At 41.4% G+C, this 17,199-nt stretch overlaps 1 protein-coding gene across 2 annotated transcripts in view; it reads left to right on the top strand.

Moving 5' to 3' along the window:
* The window catches only part of sertad2b (SERTA domain containing 2b), a 39,478-nt gene extending 22,279 nt beyond the window's left edge, over positions 1-17,199 (top strand). Inside the window, exons 1-2 of one of the 2 annotated variants that reach the window (XM_037782932.1) lie at positions 1,920-2,077; positions 15,266-17,199. In XM_037782932.1, the coding sequence (XP_037638860.1) occupies positions 15,270-16,535 (1,266 nt within the window). In that variant the 5' untranslated portion in view covers positions 1,920-2,077; positions 15,266-15,269 and the 3' untranslated portion in view covers positions 16,536-17,199. Of the gene's footprint in view, positions 1-1,919; positions 2,078-15,265 lie in introns of those variants that run through there. The other variant, XM_037782933.1, reaches the window with a different exon arrangement.

Genomic DNA, 17,199 nt, shown 5'->3' with positions numbered 1-17,199 from the left:
TATGAGGAAAAGGAGGAAAAGAAAAAAAACAAACTCCTCAACTGGCCGGGCATGGGCCGTGATGCCTCAACACCAACTGGGCTCCTCCTCCATCTCCTCTCTCCTCCCTCCAACGATCTGCTATGGATAGAAAAGGGCAAAAGCCCTGAGCTGTCAAACCAGGCTCACGAATTTACGATACGTTATGAATAAGAATGACCTCGGGAATATACAGTGGTGAAAGAAGTACTCAGATATTTTATTTAAATAAAAGTAGCAATACCACAGTGATAAAATACTCTGTTACAAGTAAAAGGCTTTATTCAAAATTATACTTAAGTAAAAGTAAAAGTATTAGCATAAAAAATATACTTAAAGTACTCATTATGTACAATAATATGTCTTATATTATTGTATTATTATTATTATTATTGATGCATTAATGTGTCCATCACTTTAATGTTGCAGCTGGTAAAGGCAGAGCTCATTTATTTATTAATATATTTTTATTTTGTGTTTTGTGTAGCTCCATAGATCTTCCACATTTGAACATTTACCATACATGAGCCTGTCTTCTTACAACATACATATAATAATGTTTGTGTCACGCAAAAGTTTAGTTATTCTAAGTTCATTATATATATATATATATAATGAACTTAGAATAACTAAGACATATTATTGTACATAATAACTAAGACATATTATTGTACATATATATATATATAATGAACTTAGAATAACTAAACTTTTATATATATATATATATATGTATATAAAGTATACTAGTATAGTATATTGGGGCGGCAGTAGGACTTGGCTTTGGGAACCGGAGGGCCGGTGTTTCAAGTCCCCACAGGGACCAAGTACGGACTGTGAACTTGTAGCTGGAGAGGTGCCAGTTCACCTCCCGGGCACTGCTGAGGTGCCCTTCAGCAAGGCACCGGACCCCCAAACTGCTCCTCGGGCGCTCTATAGCAGCGGCCCACTGCTCCTAATACTCAGATGGGTTAAATACAGGGACTAAATTTCTGCTGGGTTGAATACTCAATTCTGATTGGTCAATCATGGCGTTCTGTGGTCTGCTATTTCTTTATAGCAGTTGCTATTAGGGATGCTCATTTTGAAAATGTTCTTAACCGATAACCGACTCTCGTTAACCGATTATTAACAGTTAACCGACAAGATTTGTGCCTCGTAGCAGCTGCAGTAGCACAACAGATATTCGTTGACGGGAGCGTTAATTTAGCAGCTACGATGCTGCGTGTAGTGTCGCGGACATGCAGCCACTTTCGCAGTAAAAGTCTCCACCGCACATTTAGTTTAGTTTAGCAGGTTATCTGCTGTGTGCCTGCCCGACATAACGATACTCTGTCTGCCCGGCATAACTTTAGCGAGTGGCCAACAAACAGTGTGTGTATTTGTGCTACGTTTGCAGCTCTAGCATTGCCGGAGGCTCGCCGCCGCACACGTAGTCTGCGTAACTTTAGCGAGTTTCCATCAGACCGTGTGTGTATGATGGCGGCAAGTATGAGGTTGTTGGTGGCGGTATAGCTGTGAACGTAGGTGTAGCAGTGTGTGTACAGTTTATTTGTTGGTGAATAAATGCTACGAAACTACAACTCTGCTCCGCTCAAGCGAGACTTCCTGTATCCTACAACTACAACTACCTACAACTCAGGCTATAGCACTTTTCAAAAACAAGTTTACAAAGTGCTTCACAGACATAAAAACGGAAAATACACAGTGCAACTAAAACATTTTAGATAAAAGACAAAAATAAATAAAATAATATATATAAATATAATATGAATAAATATAACATATAATATAATCAATCATATAACATAATAAATCAATGAATATAAGCATAAAACAAAAAGAGAAACTCTTAATTAAAAGCCCTAAAGTGCATGTGTAGCTGTGGTGGCCGGTCTGTCCCACAGCCCGTGAAGGCAGCGTGGCTCCAGTGAGCGGAGGCAGTCTCTCCTCCTATCAGCGCCATTGTGTGTCAGAGCGTCGGGCAGCGAGGAGCGTGTTCTCCTGCAGCCGAAATACCTCCATGTTTCTCTCTCTAACTCCGGCTCACCTGGACCTGGTAAGACTCCGTTTATACCTTTTAATAAGTAAAACACGCAGAGAGGAAATAACAGTAATGAGAGGCAGTGTTTCTTATGAATAATAGACACAGTGGAGGTGTATACTAGTGTACTAGTGGAGCTGTGTGGTATAAGGTTAAGAGGTCCTGTTGGAAAAAAAAGTTTTTGCATTAAATGTATAATATGTGGTTACTTAAAGTGACCCTTTTATCTATTTCTTCTAAAAAAACTCATTCCAGTTTACAAAGTGGCCACTTTCCAGTTTATCACAATTAAGAAAAGTGTCTTATAATAAACTTTTTTCTTACCTTAAATACATTTCAACCAAATACACTCACCTATTGGCACATACTGCAATAATGAATAATATTAAAAAAATATTAATAATTTCACTCGAGTTAGGCTACTCTATTTTTTAATTAATTACCATATTAAATGTATAATATGTGGTTACTTCAAGTGACCCTTTTATCTATTTCTTCTTAAAAAAACGCATTCCAGTTTACAAAGTGGAGGCCACTTTCCAGTTTATCACAATGAAGAAAAGTGTCTTATAATAAACTTTTTTTCTTACCTTAAATACATTTCACCCAAATACACTCACCTATTGGCACATACTGCTATAGTGAATAACATTAAATAATAATCTCACTTAAGTTAGGCTAATCTATTTTTTAGGTAATTACCATATTAAATGTATAATATGTGGCTACTTCAAGTGATCCTTTAATCTATTTCTGCTTAAAAAAATCATTCCAGTTTACAAAGTCAAGGCAGTAGCCACTTTACAGTTTATCACAATGGTAATAAACTTTTTTATTACCTTAATTACATTCAGTGTTTCACCCAAATACACTCACATATTGGCACATACTGCTATAATGAATAACATTAAATAATTTCACTTATTTAGGCTACTTTATTTTTTTAAGTAATTACAACTGAATGACCTACATTTGCAATAATAATAATAATAATAATAATAATCTTTATTTGTATAATAGCACCTTTCTAAACATAGTTTCAAAGAGTTTGCACAGATACAATGCAATACAGACAAAATAAAAACAACAATAAAAGAACAAAACATAAAGACCAAATAATGAGAAAACTAAAACCCGTAACCAGTGGTATCAAAACAATAAGTTACTACACATATGCCAAAAGAGGACAATATAAGGTGTGGGAGAAGGTGCACCAAGCTGTTGCCTTACGGAGTTAAAAAAAGCCTTTTTATAAAAATGGGTTTTTAAAAGAGATTTAAAATAATTAGTAATAGTAATTGTACTCTCTTACATGTCAAGGACATTAATTGAGCATGTATTTGAGGTCAAATATAACGGCTTAAGTCTACATATTTGCTGTGTTGTCAATAACAGCATATAGAAAAGATGGACTTTTACACTTAAAGCACACATGCAGTATTGAATAGTCTTTATTGACAACTTGTGTGAATGCACCTGTAAAGCTGCTTTGAAGTAGTGAAATGTGTCTTTGCAGCGGAAGTGGAAGTGATTTGACTGTCTGAGGTAGTTTCATAACGTGCACCACAACAACAGCAGTCTGCTCTTATAAATGACAGTATACACTCACTCCTGTGCTGCGAGACCCACAAGAGCTGCAACACAGGTCACCTCAGAGGTTCTTACTTTATGTGGACGAGCACCCACAATAATATATCAGACCTCAGAGATCAGAGCTGAACCCCGTCTGAGGGGCCAGATGTGAGGCAGAGTTACACAACTGCCTGTACTGTAGAGATGAGCAGATAACCACAGTAGGGAGGGGAAAGCCTCGTGTGTGTGTGCTGAGTGTGGTACCCCTCAGGAAGTCCCCAGACTCCAGGTGGAGGACATTTAAAGGAGCACATTGATTTTAAATTTCATTGTTGCATTTACAGGAATATTTCCTGTATTGGTGTAACGACACATTGTTCTGGATCGATTCAATGATTAAAGATCCAATGTATCGATGCAAAGTAAAAATATCAATACATATCGTTATCTTTAAGATGCGCCTTTATTTTGAAATTCATAAATGATTAAAAAAAAAACACTTCAAGGTGAAGTAGGTGAGATATGAGCAAATATGATTTAAAAAAGTTATTTTTATAAACGGTCGCTATAATCGTGACAGTTGAACATGAAACAGGTAACCTGAAAAAAATAATGTGCCTCTATGTCTTCCGGTGCTCCTAACGGCATCTGCAAGATTTCACAGACCGGATGAAAACAAGCAGCAAGAGCTGATCTGAGGTCTGCAGTCCAGCTGCCGTCTATGAGAGCCGACTGTCAATCACTCGCCAACTCCGACCAAATGGTCAAACTAGGCAGCGCTGATCAAATATGAATCAATATTATGTTACGTTAATGCCTATTTCTCTCCTCAAATATTTTCAGAATCTTCTTATAGTGTAGCTGGAAAATGAGAAAGTTTGTGAAGCTGCCGCCATTGTGAAATCTGGTGAAGGAACGCCAAGTTCAAGTCACATGACCGGAGCACAGCCAATAGGAATGCTCTCTCATTGAAATGACCTGTGATTGGTCAAAGCCTCCCGTCACGGGCTAGATTTTCTAAAGCCTGTAAACAGAGCCATGAGGAGGAGCAGAAGTCTAGTTATCTCTCAGAACACTTGAATTACAATATGCTGAAAGGTTATTATGGAATTTTTGCCCAATGATGCCAAAAATATACTGCCTACTGAAGCTTTAATGTGAATGTAACTGATTGAGTATTTATTTTTATATATATATATATATATATAAGTTTGGCTTATGGCAGAATCTTCATATGTATCACAACAATGACCCGCTAGCTGTACATTATTATTATTCCACTGCTACTTACTTAAGAAATCAATAATATTACACAAAAATGGTCCGCCAGAGTCCGACATCAGAACTGCATCCATAGCAACGGTCTGTTATACATAGCAACGGTCTGTTATACATAGCAACGGTCTGCTATAAAGAAATAACAGACTGCAGAACGCCCTGATTGACCAATCAGAATTGAATATTCAACAAGGCTGTGTAATATATACAGTATATATACTGCACACATATATGATATCGTCTCATATCGATCGCTGGCCCCTGAATTGAATTAGATAAAAATCCTATCATGGCAGTCTTTGTGATATCAGCAAATATCGTATTGTTGTCCAAAGAATCGATATAATATTGTATCGTGATGGAACTTGTGATTTACACCCCTAATTTCCAGTATGAAACCGTGACAATGGCTAAATTCTGATCAGGCAACTCTACACTGTACTATTAAAACTTAAAAATGGGGAAAATATCGAGCCTTTAGTTTTAAGATGCGCTCCCTGATTTTGTTTTTAGCACCCAGTAGTCACTCTAAAACCCACTAAATTTCCTCACAACTTGCTGCTGTTATTTCAAAGTCACTCAACATCAGTATTTAGCTGGGAAGAAATTTGGAGGCACTATAACAAAATCATCTTTAACACATATCTTATCTTCACGTACATTTCTAGAAGGCCTTGATATGAACATGTATTGGGCATCATGAGGTGACAGCTGCAGGCTTTTATTGTCAATATCTAAGGCTTTAATTTACAGTAACATATATTGCCAGTTCTGTTCCTTCGGCTACCCTCTGAGGGATGCATGTTCTCTATATTGCATCTACCTTCAGTAGCTGAACACCTATAACTAGTAATAGGAAGCAGCGGTAAAGCTTCAAGTGCAGTAATAAGGCTTGTACTGCATTCACGAGGATTATGCTTAAGTAGTAAGCGTGCTGCCTGCAGTAAAAATGATGACACTTGCAGCACTGGAGCTGGTGCCGCTCTAACAAGGTGGGCACGGTGGTAATACTGCTGTGATACAGCGATGCATGCTGCAGTAATAAGGCAGATACTGCAGTAATAAGGTGGATACTATACATACACCCTGCAGTGACCAGACATACTATAGGTTTCTGCAGCTTCTGATGCTTCGTCACTGGAAGTGTCAGGCTGTGTTTCCCCCTCCAGAAGCGGAGGCTTGGTGGAAAGAGTGGAGCGCTGAGCGGCATGTAGACACGTCTGCTGACCTAAATCTGCTCTCTTCTTCTGCCTCTTATTTATAGACTTAAGTGTGTGTGTGTGTGAGAGGGAGGGAGTTTGTGTGCGAATACACTAATGACAAGAAATTTGCACACACACACACTTATTGTGCATGTATGTGTCATTCTGACGCCATTCTGTAAAAGTGATTCATGGTGTTAACTTTTTGGCGGGTCTCTCCGGTATGATTGACTCATTGTGTTCGATGCAGAAGTTTGGTTCTTGGTTAAACATAATATAAACTCAGTTGCCAGTTTGTTAGGTATGCCTTGCTAAATAACAGCCCTGTTATAAATCCTACCTTAATGATTTTATAACTTATGGTCAGTTTGGTTGCTGTACTGTTCTTGTATTGTATTGCTTTACACTGAGTAGGGATGTCATGATACCAGAAATTTAGTAGTCGATACCAATACCGGGGAAATTCCACGATTCTCGATACCAATTCGATACCACGTTAAAAAAAAACAAAATTAAAACAATAAATCCCATGTACTTCAACATCCTTTATTACCAGTTGCATACTGGTTTTTGTTAGGTTATAATTCCCACTCTATTATCTATTTTATATTACTGTGAAAACATCTCCTTCAAACAACTTGATTTATTCATGTTTCTTACAAAAACGACATTTTACAAGATTACATTTGAACCTTTGCCCAATACTTTTTTTACTGAATAGAGCCTGAACGCATCATAATGTAAATGTTGAAATCAGCAGGACGAGAGCTAGTTAACGTTTGCAGTTAGCAGCTGGTTAGCAGCACAGTCCTGCACGGAGCTGACAGCTAATGTTAACTAGCTCTCATCCTGCTGATTTCAACATAGATTTGTTGTTCGAAATGTAGTAGTGTTGTCAAAAATACATCGAAACATATCGATACTGAATATTTGAAAAGGTTTTAATACTCATTTTCCACAGTATCAATACACGGGTACCTGCTGCGCTTTCTGCTCTCTCTTCCCTCCGACCGCTATTTATATTTTAAGAAAAATTTAAAATGTTATGCCCACAATGTTGTGTCAAATTTTCCCTGTGGTGTTGAAAATGGTATCAAATATCAACATTTTTCAAGTATCGTGACGACACTACAATGTAGCATTATAAAAAATAGGGTATCAATAATGAGTTTACTTCGTCCCAAACACATTTTCTATCATCCTCGGGACGACCTTACGCCGTTAGTCTCTAGTCAACTTGGTCCTGAAGTATTGGTTCTCGTGACATCACTAACACTGAGAGGTGTTTCTATTTTTTTGTCCAGCCCAATTCTGTCAATGAGTGAAGACTTGAATGTTAGAAACTACAACTCCCAAAAAGCTATATGTACCCAATGAACTGGCAGCTGAGTTTAGGTTTAATATGAGTCTGGAAAGAAAAGGGTTTACGTGACCTGCTGTGTGTGATTAATCTCTTAACTTCAGACACCTTAACTTACACTTTGAATACTGTAAATGAAATACAGAAAGTTATTCATTCAGACTTTTATAAAAAAAAAAGGATTGCTCTCAAAAATGAATTGTGATGCATTCATTAATTCAAAATAATTAAAAGCAACAGCTGCAAACTAAATTGATCAAAATCCTCCAGATGCAGATTGCAGACATCAACTCTCTCTCACATCTTCTTTTTAACGGTTCAGTCCACCCTGAGCTCGCCTTGCCGGGCGCTCACACCGAGTGTCTCTTTATTAATGGGATGCTGCATGTTGTGCAGTCGGAGCTGTAGTGTTTTGTAACCAGGTCTGTCATTATGTAAGAGGTCGTAGTGAATTCCCCGTGTGATACCCAGCTGACCTCTGTCATCTGAGCATTTATGATCACTACGAGGGAAAACACACGCACAGGACATTGTTTCCAGCCGCACGATTGGCTTATTTATTTTGGTTCCTGCTCTTCTCTACCATCTGTCCTCCCGTGTTGTTGTTGCTGCACAGAAAAACTTTTGAAGAGTTTGCAGCAATGTCAAAATGAAAGTGTTTTGAAGATTAGTTATGTTGTTCACTTGCAGCCAAAAGCAAATTAAATGACCTTCAATATTTAATTGACCTTTATTCATCATCACCCAACCTCCTGTCAGCATTTCCCCCTTTAAACCACATGTGTCTGGTTGAAAAAAAGTCAAACATACTGTGTTTTCCCGGTTGAAGGTAATTTCCTGTTTTATTGCAGGCCTATGCAAAAGAGCAAGTTGAAAGTTTTAGTGGAAAAAATTGCTGGCAAGGCGTCAATGACCAAGTCTAATTGTGGCACTTTGAATGCATTTATACAAGTGCTCAGAAGCAGAATGAATATATTAGTAGACACTAGACAGAGCTGTAGTAGTGGTATAAACAGTAGTAGTAGTAGCTATCGTCATGGTGTAACTGTATCTTAAGTTGTGTGTGGAAGCGTAGCTGCTATTGAGCGTAGTGGATCTGGTCAGGCGAGCACTACAACGCACTATCTCTTCCTCTGGGTTTCGTCTGGAATGTGTTTACTAGTGCTACAATGTGTGTGTGTTTGAGAGACACACACACACACACACACACACAGGAGTGAGTTGGACAGTGTCGTCCTCATGTGCAAAGCTGGATGCATTACAGCGAGGAGGAACAGTGGAAGCACAGTCATGACTGCAAACTGTACTGTATGCCTTCATGCACATGCTGAGATTAATACATGTCATACTGAGCATGCAGCACATCGCAGTACGTTCATCCACCTGCAGCAGCAGCGTGGTGTGTGTCGCGTGTGTGTGTGTGTGTCCACACTTTGTGCATCCAGAGAACCTGAAATAGCCCCGATGTGGAGGTGAGGGGGAGGGGTGGATGTGCAGCTCAGGCATGGAAACCAGCGTATCCGGTTACAGGATCATAATATCACTGCAGAGTCCATCCACTAGCACCGCACTACTGCACAACACATACTCACCACAGCAGCCAGCTCCTGGAGTAATATGCTCGGCCCACATGTCTGATGCGTGTTTCTAGGCACAGTTGGCAAGCTAACACACACCTGACCTCACCTCTAAATGTATAAAACACTCCTGTTTTCCATCAGTTTGTGATTAGATTTATACTTTTCATTCATTCATATATAGTATAGGGATTGTTTGGATGTTTTGAAGTGTCAGTGTCAGTGTATTACCTACAATAGATGACGGTCGGGACGCCCCCAGTTTGGAGAAGCAGACAGGAGTTACTGCACCGAACCAAAGCAATGTACTGCTGTAGACGGGGCCGGCAGCAAAACATATTTTAGCCACCCAAAAGAAAGGCCCACCTGAAAAAATCAATATCAGTTTAAGTGTACGCTATATTTAAAATATTTTTGCAGGTGTACCTTGAATTTGTTCCCATTGAAAGACAGTGTCATGAAATGCTGAATGACTTTAATACAGCTCAGTTATTTTTCTTATAATGAAGATGTCTTTATTTCCCCAGTACAAAAGGGGAATAAATAACAACAAAAACAAAATAAACAGCAACATCAAAAACATTGGTATCTGCCAAATTGTTATTTTAAACATCAGTATTGGTATCGGCCCACAATTTCACAATCGGTGCATCCTTACAGACAGCCCTTTCCGACGGGGAACTGAAGCCGTTATCTATGCTCAACCAGACTCCATTGAAAAAAACAGTAATTTTACATTGCAGAACACGGGAGTTGCTGGTTACTGCTGCCTCGATTGATTAGTTTGTTTGTGTTATTGTGTGACATTGGTGAACAACTCCTGTGTTCTGCGAAGTAAAATTACTGTTTTTTTCAATGGAGTCTGGTGGCTTTGGCGAGAGCATAGATGGATGCAACGGCTTCAGTTCCCCGTCAGAAAGTGCTGTCTGACGGTGAGGTAAAGCAGTAAAACACTGACTATCGATAAGTAACTCATACAACCCCACCTCAAAACACCTGAACTATCCTTTTAAAACTCACTGCTTGTTCTTAATAGTCTATTTTTCTTTGCTTTATATTACTTTACTTCCAAGGTCCCTTGAGATGAAGTTTCAGATTTTGATATTTGATTGCGTTGTGTCCTTATCAATTATAGTTAATCATCATCAATTCTCTCATAAGCTGTGTGGGTGTCCTATTTCAGAGTAAAATGGAAATTGTTCAGCCCAGTCGGTGTTGGTTATTGGTTTTGTATCAGGATATTTGGTGATATTTTGGGCTGTAGTGTCTGCAAAATCAGAGAAGAGTTTATTTTGAGAAATGTTCTTCCCTGAAGTTTTTTTCCTAGATCAGATCGCTCTGCTGGAAACAACCATTTATGTATTGATTATGATTTGTTTGGTATCTGTTGCACTTTTTTGAAGGTGGTTTATAGGGCAAGAAAAAGGAAGAAAACGCAACAAATGGAACGCACTTCATAATATGTCTTATTGATTACATATATTGATGAAATAATAGGGAGATATTGGACTTTTATTAAAGTAAACCATGTCTAGTGAGCGTTATCAGCCTCTGATATGATACAGTTTGACTGATTATACACTACTTTTGAAATTGCACTGGCTCTGAAGTTATTCTAATACATTTTCAATATACTAAATACTCATAATATTTTGCAACTTTATGTCCAATTTAAAGGTGTAGGATTTATCAGCATCTAGCGGTGAGGTTGTAGATTGCAACCAAATGAAACTTCTTCCGTCTGCCAAGTCGGCTTGGTTGTTTGGTTTGTTCCAGGAGTGAGGTTCACTAAAATCAGTTATTTTATACACTAAAGAAAACATACTTATTAATATTATATTCTCTAAATGTTACACACTGCTCCTTAAAAAGTAATAACTATTGGAAAAAGAAAAGACATTGTGAGCTCTTCAGTCCAAAAATATCAGTAATAGTTCTGCTGACCTTCAAAACTGTAGGTTGGTTGATTTCATAGCTGGTTGCTTCTTTGCTTAGAAGCTCTCAAGATACCTCGAGCTATATTTACCTCACGGAAAACCTTTTGGAAAAGGTAGTTTTGAGACGAGACAGTGTGGCGTGTTAAGTCACAGTGACCTTGAACGAAGAGCGTGGCTCCATTGTGGAGTTGCAGTACTCCTCCACTGCTGCTCTTTATCTACTCATTTATGATCTGTTTTTCTTCTTGCGGTGTGTTCATATCTAGACGTGGCTCATAGAGGGTGTAGGACGGCTCCGGGCCTGTGAACTTTGACAGTCAGAGGAAGGAGGGGGTAGGATGAGAAAAAGATAGATGGAAAAGAGGTAAAAGAGTGAGTGAAGAAGAGGCGGAGGAGAAGGAAAGGGAAGAGGAGGATAATGAAGAGGAATGTAAGGGGTGGGGCACCTCTGGTATGTCAGCCCTGCACCGTCTGCGTGTGTGTGTGCGTGTGTGTCTAAACACCCCGCCATGAGTCGGTGAGTCAGACATGCGCAGCTGCTTCAGCTCTCAATCACACACCCGCAAACTGCTTTGAAACTAACTCTGTTGCTTTTCTCTTTGACTCTCTCTGTTTCTGTGTCTCTCTTTCTGATTCGCCATTTTCCCTAGAAGCTCCACAAGCAGCTGCAGCGACTGCAGAAACTCAAGTAGTGGATGGTTTAAAGTCACAAACATCTAAATGTTGGGATGTTTATGAAAGCAGCAGTGGGTAGAAATGGTGCAAATATGATTAAAAAAAGTTTCATAAAACGATCACTATATCCTGACAGTAGTACATGAGACAGGTAATCTGAAAAAAATCATGTTCCTCCGTGTCCTCCGGTGCTCCTAATGACATCTGCAAGATTTCACAGAGGAAAACAAGCAGTCAGAGCCGAGCTGGAGCCTGCTGACTCTGAGCAGCTGTCAGTCACTCACAAACTCTGATCAAACGGTCAAGGCAGCGCTGATCAAATATGTAATATAAACAATATAATATAAATCAATATTCTGTTACTGTAATGCCTATTTCTCTCCTCAAGTGTTTTCAGAAACATCTTGTAGTGTACTGTTAAGCTGTAAAATGAGAATATTTCCATATATGAATTTTGTATATAAAGTTCCCTTTGTTAAAGCTGATTAGGCGAGATTACAGCAAATATGATTAAAAAAAGTTATTTTATAAAACGGTTGCTATATGAAAAAAATCATGTGTCTCTGTGTCCCCCGGTGTTCCTAACGGCATCTGTAAGATTTCACAGACCGGAGGAAAACAAGCAGTAAGAGCTGATCTGAGGTCTGCTGTCCAGCTGCCGTCTATGAGAGCTGGCTGTCAATCACTCGCGAACTCCGACCAAACGGTCAAACTAGGCAGCGCTGATCAAATGTGAATCTATTATGTTACGTTAATGCCTATTTCTCTCCTCAGATGTTTTCAGAATCATCTTGTAGTGCACGGTTTAGCTGTAAAATGAGAAAGTTTGTGACGCCGCCGCCATTGTGAAATCTGGTGAAGGAACGTCAAATTCTGGTCACATGACCGGAGCACAGCCAATAGGAACGCTCTCTCAATGAATAGATTTTCTAAAGTCTGAAAACAGAGCCATGAGGAGGTGCAGCAGTCTAGTTATCTCTCAGATCACTTGAATTACAACATGCTGAAAGGTTATTATGGAATTTTTCCCCAATGATGCCAAAAATATACTGACTACTGAAGCTTTAACACCTTATTTTGAAAAAACACGTGTATACTTCCTCTAACTTCGCCAAGTCCGTCGCTAGCTCTCCCGTCAGCTTTATACATCCGTGGTCAGCTCCATCCGGGTCGTTTGAATGCATTTAACATAAATGTCAGTATATGGGTGCTCTACAGTTGTGACGTCGGCCGATTTGACCGCGGAGATGAGATTGACGGCTGACTTGACCGCACGTTACTGCAATACGATAACATAGTTAACCACAGAGTGAGGTGTGAAACCCAAAGTGTTTCCATACTAGTGTTACTTGTGTTACATACTTTGGATTTAAAATATGAGCCTCGTCTCTGCAGTATTAGTAGACTTTTTTTTTTTATAAAGAATAGCCGCTAACGAAGCACCGCTAATCTGGAGATAAGCATTTCATTTCCTATAAATTCTTCACAATAAAAGTCCCCTGTTATTTAAACTTTTTTATTGTGAAGCAGTAAAATCAAGAAATGTTAGGTTTTCATCAGCAGCAACTTAACACGACTCCTGTACAAATCAACGCGGCATGGTTTGACTTGGCGTGGCCAAAAGTGCCAATGGAAAAGCCCTATCAGGGACATCGCTAACTTGCTGTACTTTTGTTGTGTCAAAAGGCAAAGAAATCAAATAATCAAAGGTTTTTTAACATCTGCTAATATCAGTAAAATGTGAATATGTGCAGCCGCATCTGCATCATTTATGAGCCAATTAAAGTCTGCAGTAATGAAGAGCTCAAAGGCACCTCAGCAGTAGTTTTAATAGATAAGAAGAGAGAAAGTTGCTCATTCCCTTCCCACCTTTTCCAGACCAATATCTCACCTACTCCTCTACTTCCTCCTCCTCCTCCTCGTCTTCCTCCTCTTCCTTCCTGCCCCCCAGCACACCCCCTCCTCCTCCCTCCTCCTTCTCCTCCTCCTCCTCCTCCTCCTCTCCCCCATCCCATTCTTTGTCATCTCTCTGGGTGAATTCCCAGCTGACTCTGTTTGTCATGGCAACCAACCAGTCGTGGTGACTGGGCCTGCAGCTCACACTTCCTGTGTGTGTGGTTGTAAGTGTGTATGTGTGTGTGTGGAGACGCATGCGCAGTGTGTGTGCATGTGTGTGTGTGTGTGTGTAGACAGCAACTGGCTGCATGAGCCTGTCAGCCTGGATTTGAGTCAAACACACTGCAGCGATTCCTGTTTTCTTTCTTTTCTTTTTTCATTTGTCTCTCTTTCTTTCTGCTGCCTTCGTTGCTTTCTCTGCAGCACCAATAATGACACCATCAGATAGTTTGATTAGATGCAGAGATCTGTAAAATATGAACAGGAATATGTACAGTATGTTGTAGGGAACATGGCTCTCTTTCTCTCTTATGTCTCTCGCCGCCACCCTGCCCCACCCGCTCACTAATACCCCATTCATACCGACACGGTGATGCAGGTCTTGGGTCGATCTGTATGGGTCAACTACAATCAGCTGACCCTCCCTCACAATCCTCTTCCTGTCCTGGGTTGGACGCGGGTCGGACGCTGGCTTTGATTGCATGAATGGAAATTAATTCAATGATACAGATGTTTAAATGTCATTTAACAAACCCTCCGACAAAAGAGAGAAAGAGAGAGGGATAAATAGAAAACGTGTGTGATTAAGAGAGATGGAAATGCAACTTTTATCTGGTTAATTACTGGATATAATTCAGTGTTTTATCAGTGAAGTGTTGCGCTGTAGACTGGAGTCTCTGCCAACAGCGGGAAGCAGCTGTCTCGTGTGAAACGGTCCAACGCGGGTCGAACACGCGTGCTGTCTGAATGTGGTTTAAGTAACTCAATGTGCTATTCTGATATGGCAGGCGGAGGGAGGGAGGGAGGGAAGGAGGGAGGGTTGAGGGTAGAGGGGGGTTGGGCTTAAAATCTGGCCTATGATCCTGTGGTACAGCAGGGAACGCTGCTATTACATAACTAGTATGTGTGTGCTGGGCTACAGCGTGCAGCGGTGAGGCTCCCTCTGCAGCTGCTCTTGGTTTCAATGTATGTTTTTTTTTTTTTAAATCCCCTGTTGCAGTAAGCTTGTTGCGTTTAAGCAGCTTTTTGAATCACCACGGTTAAGCTGCTGGGTTTCAGTCGGCAAACTTCACTGGAGAATATATCAGTGTTTCAGTTAGGTGAGATGTGTGATAATCTAATGATGAGATCTAGTAGGGCTGTTGGATTTGAATCAACATACAAAAACCACAATGGTCTAGAGCTGCACATTAATTTAATATAAATCGTGATCACAATTTTGGCCTCCTACAATTAAATGAACACGATCACCTGCAATTAGAATGCTCCGCTCATAGAAAACACATCAACGCATCACAAATCAAGCGCTCCCTAAACTAACAGCCAGCCACCAGCTGCACCAAATTACAAGACTTTTGACCAATCAGAACAAATGTTGTTTCCTTGTGATACTAAATATAAACCCCCAGATGAGATGCTTTTTATGTTACTGACTTCTAAGTTGAGCGACAAATAACCTCCTCTCCCCTGTCTCTCTGGTTTTCCAGATATATGTTCGGTAAAGGTGCGAAGCGGAAGCTGGACGAGGATGAAGAGGGGCTGGAAGGCAAAACGCTGGAGGCGCCGGTGGCGGGAGGGGGACTAGGCTTCTGTCCGGAGGGCTTGTCCAAGGTGTCGTACAACCTGCAGCGGCAGACCATCTTCAACATCTCCCTGATGAAGCTGTACAGCCAGCGGCCGATGGGCGAGCCCAGCCTGGAGCGCCGCGTCCTCATCAACAACATGCTGCGACGCATCCAGGACGAACTCAAGCAGGAAGGCTCCCTGCGGCCGCTGCTCCTGCCGCCCTCGCCGCCGCCCGACGACCCCATGGATGAGGGTTTCCGTGACGCGCCGCCCTCCTTTGGTGTTTTGTCAGCGGCGGCACAGGTGTCCCAGCCGTCTGCGCTGTTGATGCCGGCGATCGTCCCGCCGCCTTCGCCCCACCCAATGGTGCCTCCCAACTGCCAGGCATCCCAGGCGTGCCCCACCCGCGTGGAGATCTGCCCCGCCCCTCTGGACGCCTGCCTCACTCCCGCCTCTTTACTGGAGGACGACGGTGGAGATTCAGCCTTTTGTACTCCATCCCCGCCCACTCCTCCTATGTCGCCTCCCCCGGCGCCGCCTCCTCCGCTCCCTTCGGCGCTTCTGAGCCAGGCGCCCGTCAGGGTCGCTGTGCCGGCCTCGTCCAACGACGGTTTCCCCTCCGCTCTGAGTGACATGGAGTTGGGTCCTCCCACAGCCATAACAAGGACAGCAGCAGCTAATACTACGACCGTGACTACCTCCCCAGCTCCCACGCCACTCGCCCAGCCCTCCCACTTAGCACCCCTCTCCCCAGCACCCACGGGTCCACTCAGAGACAGCAGGACCATGGGTGCTAAACCAGAGGCAGCTGGCGTCTTGCTAGCGGACGCCCGCTGTGGCGAGCTCCGGCCGATGGACACTTTGCCCCCTGTTGGCCTAGTAGACATTTCCTCCTCTTCTTCCTCTTCCTCGCCCTCGGGGTTTCTCTCAGACTTGGCGCTGGACGACGTCCTGTTCGCCGACATCGACACGTCCATGTATGACTTTGACCCCTGTACGACAGCGGGGGCGGTGGGCGTGACAGCAGGCGGTGGCCTCACCAAACTGTCGCCGGTGGTGACGGCGGACGACCTCCTCAAATCGCTGGCGTCGCCGTATAGCGGCCCCGCCCCCCAGGTTTCAGCCAATCAGCCTTTCAAAATTGATCTGACAGAACTGGACCACATCATGGAGGTGTTGGTGGGCTCGTGACTCGCGGACGCCAGAAACAGACATTTTAATAACAGACTGGAATGAACATTTGTTTTTTTTTTTCCTGTTTTTTAAGTTTTTTTTTTAAAAAACTCTTCAAAAGTCGGTAATTGTAAACATCGATAGTGATGTCAGTTAGTACTACTATGACAACTACTACTACACAACACTGTGCATGCACTGTGCTCGCCTTTCCAAATATGGAAATGAAGTAACCGGGAAACAAAGACACACATTTTGTAGTTTGTATTTCTATACTTGTGAGGACCTCCATCGACTCCATTCATTCCCTAATAATCCTAATTTAATCCTAGTTTTAATCTTTAACCTGAGCCTAAGCCTTAACCCTAAAACTGTAAATAGAAAAACAAATGAGGACCGGCAAATTGTCCTCATTCTGGAGGATTTGTGCAATCATTCTATCCTTGTGAGGACATTACAGGTATAGTAATACAAGCCAACACACACACACACACACACACACACACACACTGAATTCATGGCTTTTAGCAGACGAGTGCCTTTCAAAATGACCACTTCTTCAATTCCTGTTTTTACAGTATTTTTTCTAGTTCTTTTCACTTTAACAGCCGAGCAAGGTCACCCCTCAATGTTGTTGTTTTTTTAATTTATTGTATTGTGTTATAAAACTATTATTAAGTAA

Source organism: Sebastes umbrosus, chromosome 10 (genome assembly GCF_015220745.1).
Source record: "Sebastes umbrosus isolate fSebUmb1 chromosome 10, fSebUmb1.pri, whole genome shotgun sequence".
Classification (NCBI taxonomy): Eukaryota; Metazoa; Chordata; class Actinopteri; order Perciformes; family Sebastidae; genus Sebastes; species Sebastes umbrosus.
This window is presented reverse-complemented; position numbering and strand designations above follow the sequence as displayed.